A 10,590-nucleotide genomic window follows, 5' to 3' on the forward strand; every position below is an offset into this window, starting at 1 on the left:
ATACAAGAAATGTTAATTTGATTTAACAATCATTTTTTTATTGAACAAATATTTACTTATTGTAAGTAAATGTTTAGTTGACAGTATTGAACTAAATATTTATTAAAATTAACTATATTTTTTTTCAGTGTACAAATACTTAAGTATAATGCATATCTATTACATGCTTTGAATCAACAACTCTCTCTTTTTGAATTAGTTTTCATATGATTGACGCATAACTGACAACAATTTCCTAATAACAATGTGAATAAAGATTTTCACTCTGTATTTCAAGTACCAATTTTTCCTTGAGTGCAGCGTCATTATTATGATAATTTTTGGTTTTCATGAAGAAAAAGACAAAAAATGTAGAGATAAAACATAGTCCTAAACGGTCATGGAAAAAATAAAAATTGTAGCTAGCTTCTTTTAAAAAAATTATTTTATGTCGATATATCGATGTTATTACTTACTAATAATTCTTTTATTTAAACAATTAAATATTCTAGATGTTGAAATCATTTATTTTATCCTTATCAACGATATCTCGTACACATATAAATTTTTTATCGTTTCTTTTTATTTTTGTAAATTATCACTCAAGAATAAATGACTAATAATGAATATAACAAGCGTTTAAAACATTTTATAGGTAGTTAATTAGTTTAATAAAATATTAGTTAAATAATTAGTTTAATAAAAAGTTTTATATATAGTTTCTATTTTTGATCGTTTGATTTTGTTTCTAATCTCTACACTGAGAAGAAAATGCTGTTGATTCAATTAAAGTCTATATTACGGGCTGTCACTAACAGTGACAAGTGATTAATTCATATATATTTTTATTGACATAAAGGCATAAATTATTATTTCAATAATCAAGACCTTTATGTCAATAAAAATATACATGAATTAATCACTTATGTTAGTGACAGCCCGTAATATAGATTTTAATTGATTCAACAACATTTTCTCAGTGTACTTGTGTCTATAAATAAATATTTTCTTTAAAGAAGAAATATTTATTTATTTTCGTTAAACCATATTCACTCATATAATAAATATACGGATATAAAATTACTCTCACAATATTATAAGTAAGAAGAAAAAAAAATTTATTATTGTTATACTTATATTGATCACAGTAATGAAAAAATTATGTAAATTTTTTTAATACATTTTAGAGTATAGAATGATATCTACTGTAGAATATAGAGCAATATCCACGATATCTGTATTTTTTAAACCCTTCCTATTTGGAAGTCTTTGTATGACTGATGTACTTTATACTACAAGTAGAATAAATCTTAAGACTCCTGAGTAGCCATTACAGCCATATTGAAACGTGACATCAAAGACGAAAAATAACATGTTAATTTTTGTTATACAAAGACAATTTGGATAAAACGAAATGATGAGATCGTTTTAAAATATTTGTAAAAATGGTCGAAGACCATTTTTAGAGATGATTATCCTCCCTAATAGTCAGCTTTAATGATACTTTTCTTTTGGCGCCAATAGTAAACTTTAAAAATTATAGATAACAATAAAATTACAGTTAACGACATGAATCTTATCACGGAAAAAGTATCGGATATATTATATCTATAGAGATACGGCGAAGAATTAAACTTTTAGTTCATAATTGCGCGAAATTTGTTCAAGTTCAAATAATTCTAAAATAAATCAATGTTATTTAATAAATAAAATTATTTAATCTTAAAGTATGCATAAATCGGTATAAATGTATTTTACATAAGTAAAAAGTAGCATATATTACATAATATATAAATTATATAGTGCGTTTTTGAGAAAGTAAAAAATAAATCATTGATTATAATTATATTTAGAGAGAAATTATATATACGAAAAAAAGCGTTAATTATAATTATATTTAAGATCGTTGAAATTGAATGTGAAATTTATGTAAATTCTGCGTTTCTACTAAGAAATTTATAAATTTACTGAAGATGGTCAGATTGTGACCGAAACGTCTAAATCATTCATAAACTTAATTACATATAATATCACAAAAAACAACTTGTGCTGTGATTATATGCTCTTCTTTTTGTTACTTTGATAAAAAAAATATATAATAAAATAAAAATAACAAAAAATAACAAAAAATAACAAAAAAATGATTAATAAATTTTTTATTTAATTAAAATCAAAAGATAATAAAAATATAGATGTATAAAATTTGAAAAAGACTATAATTATTATTATAATCAAATAATAATTTGTATGTCTATCAACGCACGGCGCAATCTGGATTTCGTTGCATAGGAGAAGGAAGAAGAAAGCTTCTTTTACTTACAATTGATTGCCTACAGCACCGTTTACCTACATCTCATTAACTTATCAGATCGATTGCCTACATGTGTTTATTATTGCCTGCATATCAATTGCCTATAAGCGTTTTTGCGCATAAATATAAAATTACACTTAAATTATGTAAAATAATTTATTTTTAAAGCAGAAAATTTATTTAAAACAAAGAATTTGTATTTTTAAAGCAGAGAATATGTAGGCAATCAAGCTGTAGGTAAATGTGAAAAATGTTTCTGAAAAATTTTATTTATGCACAAAAGTACATGTAATCAATCAAGTTGTAGGCGGTAATACATGTAAGCAATCTGTAGGCAAATGCGAGATGTAAGCAAATGGTGCTCTAGATCCATTTATAAACAAATGGAGTCCTTCCCTGTATGTGTAATTTTTTTATTATTATTTACATTTTTGTAATAATATTTAAGAAGCCCTGGCACCCTAAATGTTTTTTTTCTCTTAGCCAAGCTCGTGTCACTTGATTATAATAATTCTAATCTTATTTATGTATCTTCTATTAATACTGTCGTACACAATTCAACAAAAATAAACTAAAATTATTTATCGTCATTTCGATATTAAAATATCGATAAATAACGGCTTGTTTACTGGGAAAATAATAATAAGCAGTAGTGATATAATTTTCTGATAAATTACAAATTTATCTTATTTATTACGTTTGTTTATTAACAGCATCAACTAATTCACACCAAATATTGCATACAACATGCACATAGTATTGTGCAGATATTATATATACAATTTAATGTTTAAAAGCGTTAAGTGCGCGTTTAAGTCGCTTAATCGTAATCTATATATATTTAGCTAATTTTAAACCTATCAAGCGTAGCATTACATAAGAACATAAAATGAAACATACAATAGGAACGAAAATAGACCACGTGACTATCATGCCCCTACTAAGTTTGCAGCACTAATAGTTTTATCCGGAATTCTAAATAATAATAATTTTTGTGACAACAAATTTTTTATTAAAATTGTTCAGAAATTTAAACCGCAATAAAAAATCTAACTTTCTTACTTAATGTCGATACAAACTTTCGATTGCAACTAATTCGAATAAAATTGGTACTATCACTAGTGATATCGAAATTAAATCTATTACTGAATTACTTTTCAAAACTTTCTGATTCAGTCACACGTATGCTTGCATTGTTCATTTTTACTTTTTTGCAATATTTGACATTTTTTTTGTAAAGAGGATTCTAATAATATATCTTGAAATTTTAATTAGAATTAAATTATAATCACAAATGCATCGTCCATCCCCTATAAAGTACATTTTTTAAAATATTTTAATATTTCACTTTTTGACTGTGTATATAAAATTTAAATATAGTTTTTCAAATATAATAAATTTTCCATCTATGATCATAAAATCATATTTATATAATTTCTAATTTTGCAATACACAAATACATACCACATGACTTTTGAAAAAAAATTTTTTTAAGTTTATTTTATTAAAAACAACATAATCAATAGGCTCTAAAGAAAAATCTAAAAAAATAATAAATAAAATGCCAATTTTAGTCAACACTGGTTATTCGTGTGTATTTTATACCATTTATTCAAAGTGAATATTAAATCGTAAACGTAACGTTCAAGTGTTGACTCAAATTGGCATTTTATTTATTATTTTTTAGATTATTTTTTAGATTATTTTATTAAATATTGGAAATGGGCCTTTTTGCAATCTTGACCCATCAAACTCTGGCCAGTCGTGCTCTCGTGAATATTTCGTGCCACCGTATCTATTCAACTGCTATTAATAAACGTCAATGTGGCGTCATATTTCCATAATAACAAAGTTTTCTTAAATGGCGACGAGCAGCATACGTGACGCGCAAAATTTCACACGGACACGAGTGACTTCACGAAAAAGATTAAGGAAAAATTGATTATTCTTCGATTTCATATTTGATATATTCATTTAATAAGTTCAGTGTTAGTTACGGTAATCGTGGATCTTATAAGTATGGACTGGTAGTAATTGCCTGTAGTTTCTGCAAAAAAACAATGTTTCTTTGCAGGAATAAGTTAAAAAGAGAGAAATATATGTTTCTTTTTCTCAAAGTATCCAGAAATGCACATGTCAGTTAACGTACAGTGCGTTAATATCAGAATTAAAAATGACAAAAAGTCTGTTGTTTGAAATCTCCAAAAAATTTTGCACTTAAAATAAGATAAACATGTATTCGGTCATTGATCGAAAAGAGAGGAAATGATAATCCTGAGTGCAAAAAAAGTGCAAGCAACTCTATATTACATATAGCACAAAATAAATTGTGCTATATATAGCATAAAATAAGATTCTTTTTGAAAATGCAAAATTCAGGTAATTAAAAGATACAAGCAAAACTTTGTAAAATCATATAGGAAGATATAATTTCAATGAAGCATATTTAATGTATATAGTATATATGTCAAGCATAATTTATTTCACTTGTAGAAAGAGAAATACGAATGCGATCTTACTTATATTGCTAGTCCATACTTATAAAGTTTATGATAACCAATAAAGACCTTATAAGAATTTTAAATTTTCAATAAATATGCTATTGTCATTCATATAGAGCTCGCACATAATATTAGCAAAACAACAAGTCATCTGTATATATCATCACATAAAATAACACTAAAAGGAATCAATTGACTAAAAAATGATTTTGAAACCATTTTAACGTCAAATAAATAAATAATTTGAACATCACAATTGACACCCGTCCCGGAAAATCGGGAGTTCCAGATTCCTGGCCAAAATAATATTTTTCGCAATAAAATTGTTAAATTTTTTAATGACTCTCATTAAGCTACATTCCAATATTCACTGTCAATACTAAAAATCTATAATTTATATCACGTGAAATATAGAATAGATTTTTAGCACTGGCAGGACTGATTTTAAGCGGTAAGCACGATAAGCGGCGCATTGAGGTATCTTGGAATCCAGCATCAAAAATATACCAATTCCTAAAGCAGGAACGTCAGAGCTAAAGGCGAGTGCAGTATTAGTTCAACGTCGAAAATATAATAAAATAGAATATATAATAAAATAAAAATTAAGTATATATACATTGAATAAGTTACAATCATAAATGCACAGTTATATAAAGATAAATACAAAATTTAAATAAGTTTAATGAACGAACAAATATATTATAATAAGATATATTATAATAAGATAGGATACATTTAATACGACATAAAAAATAAAATATAATAAATTAAAACAAAATAAACAAAAATAAAATAATGAGTCAGGTAATCCATCGAGGAAAATTGCAAGGTGCAGAGATGAAAACCAAAGGCAGAACATCGAGTCTAAAGCTTATGAAGAGCTTTCACAAGAAACATATTTCAAATTTCATCGAATTGCAGCGAACACAATGTATAAATTGTAACAAAGTTATTCACGCAGATAGCAGACACAGTCAAAGCACCGATACGTTAGTTTACCATAGCACACATTACAATAAAATACAATAAAAATACACGTGGCAAGCGATATATAGAAGAAAATTAATTAAAAGATGAAAGTATCAAGAACAATGCGTTGAAAAGATAATAAACTAATAAACTCGTTCGACGATTACCAACCTCAACGATCCCAACTTGCTCATTGATTCCCGCATAAGAAGGCATATTTGTGTATTATGTTCTTAAAATGTTTTATTTTTTTCTCTTCATGTTATAAATATATTATGTTTATCAAATTTTATAACCACAGATTATTACACGAAATTTTAATTTTTATTTGTGTTTTAATAACAGAAAATATATTATTGTGTTAAAAAAAATAACATATCTCAAAACTAGTAATCTTTAATAGACCTTTTAAAATGTTTAATTGAGACAATGTTTTAATTGCAGTAGTGAATACTCAGTAAACAAGAGAAACATTTCGGCAACATTGTAACAATGTTGTAACATTGTTGCAATCTTACTGAAATGTTCCAAAATGCTTCTTAATGGGTATGCATAATTCATCTTTTTTATACTGACTATGCAATTATATGTATCTTTTTTAAAAAACATCACATGTTTTTAAAATTCAAACACTGTAATTTTAATAGTATAATAATTTTTGACTTGCATCACATTTTTATCACCATGACGAAGTAAATATAACAACAATATATACAAGAAATTGCTTCCTAAAAGTGTTTATATTATTTATGGTAGTTCGCTGATGATAAGATATATCGGTGACCCAACAGTTTTAATTTTATTCTTCTGGATGAAATATTTCGAGCTGATATTAAAATGACATAATAATACTGTAATTACAATTGGGTTGCAATCTACGCGATTTTTACTGATTGCTTGCTGCATAAAGTTGCGTATACACCTAGAAAACGAACACATTCGTGTTTGTAAGCAATTTATTCTTTTTCTTGATTCTATTTATTCTAGCATTTGATCAGATTTTATGTCCGTTGCACATAGCAATTAAATTTATGCGACTTTTATGTAATAAATACAACTATGTAATAAACAACACAAACTTTACATTCGCTAGATGTATACATGGCTTAATTGAAATACATTGGCAATAATACTTTATGTTGAAGTGACAAAGAATTCGTTTATTACTAAAATAAAAGGAACAGCTAGATAGAGCTTGTAGCAAAATGATTAATCTATTCTCGGACTGAATTTCATCTACATTGTACTTTTCCTCTTATTTTTCAAATTTCAAGAATTTGTCTAAGAACTGCTCGTAAAAAATCGACGGAATGGCCTATCACTGATGTTTGTCACATGCAATTGCGAAAGGTTAACAGAGCAGCAAAACGCGATTCTGATAGCAGTTGCGGGCGACGCCGGCCAGAGCCTCCGCCATCGCCGTGCCGGTTTCCTGCACCATGCTCTTCAGATAGCCCGACTCCTTCTGCAGCAGCACGTAGGGATGATCGAATTCCTGCACATGATAAAAGTCCAATTTTGAAGAGAAAGCTCGCAATTTACGATGCATTCTCGTATAAAAACTACCTACACATGTCTTTTACTTGATAATATGCAGCGTATAAACACTTATGTAACATGATAATGAAAATAATTTCTGATGGATTACATCGCAGAATAAAAAAATGGGTAAAAAATTATCAGTACTTTCATTTAAAAAATTATAAGCATTATATAAACATTTGCAATCCTTCAACAATTAAATAACGCATTCAAACAAATTTATTTCAATAAAACACCATTCTCTAAATTTTTTTAGTGAAATTTCACTCTAAAAGAATTAAAATTGCCTATTAAACTATTAAAAAAGAGTTAAAAAATTATACTATTGAATAAGAGTGGCAGATTTTCACTCTTTTCTTGAAGTGAAATTCATCCCAAGAAAAGAATGAGATTCCTTTTCTTTGGAGTATATCTCATTCGAAAAGAATGAAAATCTATCATCTTATTCGAGAGTGCAAATTTTTTACTCTTTTTCAATAGTGAAAGTATTTGAACTCTTTTGGAGTAGGACATTTCACTTCAAAAAAGAGCACTTCGAAAATGATTAAAGAAAAATCATAAAATAGACATACGAATTTATATGCCTTTAAAAAGTAAAAAAAAATATAATAATTTAGAAAAAGAAATTAAAAAGTGTATAACAAAAATGATCGATAAATTACGATCATAGTTACATTGATTTCCCATAATCATAAATAAAAGAAAAATTTTGTAATCTACTTAAATTTAATCTACTTAGATTCAATGATTTATGATAGTTTACGTTATTATTAAAAATACACGAAAAAGTAAGATTATAAAAAAAAATTGCCTCACCACTGCGTTACCAGCGTCCATTACTAGAATGCGATCGCTATCCATGACAGTGTTGAGTCGATGAGCGATCGTCAGCACCGTACACTTCTCGAACTTCCTCCTAATCGTCGTCTGAATGAGCTCGTCCGTTCGTGGATCCACATTCGCGGTCGCCTCATCTAGCACAAGAATCGGATTATTCTTCACAATGGCTCGCGCCAAGCAAACCAATTGTCGTTGGCCGACACTAAGATTGGAGCCGCCTTCATTGATATAGGCCTCCAAGCCTATTTCCTTCAACTCGACCTCCTCAAGGGCTCGCCACAAGAGTTCGTCTGGATACAAATCGAACGGATCGAGGTTCCGTCTCAGACTGCCGGAGAATAAGAATGGTTCCTGCGGAATAATGCTGATCTTGGAGCGTAGATCGTGCAGGCCTATCTGACTTGTGTCGACTTCATCAATCTCGATCAGACCATCCACTTCAGCCAGGCGGAAGAGCGCCTGAATCAGGGATGACTTGCCGGCACCGGTTCTGCCGACAATGCCGATTTTTTCCCGTGGAAAGATGACGAAGTTGAGGTTCTTGAGCACTGCCGGCTCTAAAGGCGCATAGCGCAGGGACACGTTTTTGAACTTGATCTTACCTTCTTGTGGCCAATCGGATTTGGGCTTTTTATCGGGAACACTTTCGAGAGGAGGCTCGCTGTCCACTTTGCTAGGAAAAGATCGAAGCAGAAAATATAAATTAAACGTTATTTTAATAATCTAAAGAAATTAGACTGCTTTAGAAATATCTGCAATTTTTTATAAAACTTACAAATTTGTTTTATCTAGACGAAAAAATATTAATAATGAAACAGTTATGAAAGTCGAAGTTAAAAAAATTCAAAAAAAATTAAATTAAGGATTAGAAAATTTACAAATTTAACGCTCTAAGATCTCATTTACGAAATTAAAAAATTTAAGAATTTGTAATATGCAGTCAGTACTGGAATAATATTTGAGTATGAAATTCATAATGTAAGTAGATCACTAAGTCAGTAAATAATTAAATCTTATATTTACTTAAAAAAATTTTAATTACTTAATTGTAATTGAAATAGATAACTCATATTTCAATAAAGTAAGATAATTGATAAAGATAATTGATATATAATTAATACAAACAATATGAAGATATATAAAGGATAAACGAGTACTTGTATTCAAGGATACGCTCCACCGAGGCCATCTGGTTCTCCAACTCAGTGCTCTGGCGCATGCACCAGTGCAATCTGCCAGTAAGATTGATACTCTGCGTGATTGCTAGGCCTACGTATCCGCCATACATAAAGCCATTGTCCATCACAAGGAAGCTCAGTGTGACCAGCGTGATATATAGCATGCAAAAAGCGTCCACCCAGAAGGCAAAGGCGCGGGAAGATGCGATGAAGATGTACCACGCGGACGAATGAATATCCTGATAATTATCGAACTCCTTCGTGAGAGTCGCTTCCATTCCAAACGCACGGATCGTCGGTAGTCCTCGAAGAGTCGTGCTCAGATGAGCGAAGATCGGTGAACGGGCTAAAGAAAGTTAGAAATTCCACTCACTTTAGCCGAAGAATTGACATCCATCATCAGTTCAAGAGATTTGACTTCAATCTGCGATCGAATCTATTTTATTCTATCGAGGAAGCTGTCTCTATTCTAGAAAGACAAGCTGAAAATACTTACTGATGCTTTCGAGACGCTTAACGCTATAACTAGTGGCCAGATAAAAGATTCTCAGGTAATAAAAGACAATGCTGACAATCACCGTAGGTATCAGCAACCACACGTTTGCGATAGCGATCACGATGATGGCGGTTACCAGCGACATACCGATCTGGACAGAATCAATAAATGCGATGGGCAGCATCTCGTCTACCGCGCCCATGTCCTTGGAGAAGCGATTGAGTACACGTCCCGATGTGTTGGTATTGAAGAATCGCATAGTGGCACGACTAATGCTGCGAAACATACGATCGTGCAAGCACATTGAGGCCCGCAAGCACATCCAGAAGAAAGCCCATGAGCGGATAAGAGTAATGCCGATAGTCAACACGATTAGGCCACTATAGATATAGATGTACTCTATGCGAGTAAGGGAACTTCTTGAGAGAACGTCTTCCACAATGCCAACTTCTTCCGTTTGATTCATCTAGGTATTGTAATTAATAATATATTTTTAATGTAAAAAGAAAAATAATTGTAGTTGTAAGCTTATTTTCAATTTTAATTCGACATGAAATTCATTTGCTCCGCAATCTTTCTACAGGAACATTTTTCTTCTCATACGTTCCTTAAGAACAAAATTATCTTCAATTTCATTTCGTGTTTCAATTTTAAAGTAAATTTTGATTTAATAATAAGTTAATTTAATGGAACTAAGTTATTAAAGTTATTAATTTTATTCTTTATAAGAATAATAATTTCCTTTAAATCTTTTTTATTTAAATCAAAATTGAC

The 10,590-nt window shown here is 29.4% G+C and overlaps 1 protein-coding gene and 1 pseudogene across 3 annotated transcripts in view; both read right to left on the reverse strand.

The window, feature by feature from the left end:
- The window catches only part of LOC108685286, a 5,541-nt pseudogene extending 1,782 nt beyond the window's left edge, over positions 1-3,759 (reverse strand).
- Positions 3,760-6,959: 3,200 nt separating this feature from the next.
- Positions 6,960-10,590, reverse strand: part of LOC108685351 (multidrug resistance-associated protein 4-like) — a 15,426-nt gene continuing 11,795 nt past the window's right edge. For all 3 annotated transcript variants that reach the window (XM_018190099.1, XM_018190098.1, XM_018190100.1), the window contains 4 exons: positions 9,817-10,282; positions 9,300-9,666; positions 8,119-8,815; positions 6,960-7,255 (listed from right to left, as the gene is read on the reverse strand). In XM_018190099.1, coding sequence (XP_018045588.1) covers positions 7,112-7,255; positions 8,119-8,815; positions 9,300-9,666; positions 9,817-10,282 — 1,674 coding nt within the window. In that variant the 3' untranslated portion in view covers positions 6,960-7,111. The remainder of the gene's footprint in view (positions 7,256-8,118; positions 8,816-9,299; positions 9,667-9,816; positions 10,283-10,590) is intronic.

Source organism: Atta colombica, unplaced genomic scaffold, assembly GCF_001594045.1.
Source record: "Atta colombica isolate Treedump-2 unplaced genomic scaffold, Acol1.0 scaffold150, whole genome shotgun sequence".
NCBI classification, from domain to species: domain Eukaryota; kingdom Metazoa; phylum Arthropoda; class Insecta; order Hymenoptera; family Formicidae; genus Atta; species Atta colombica.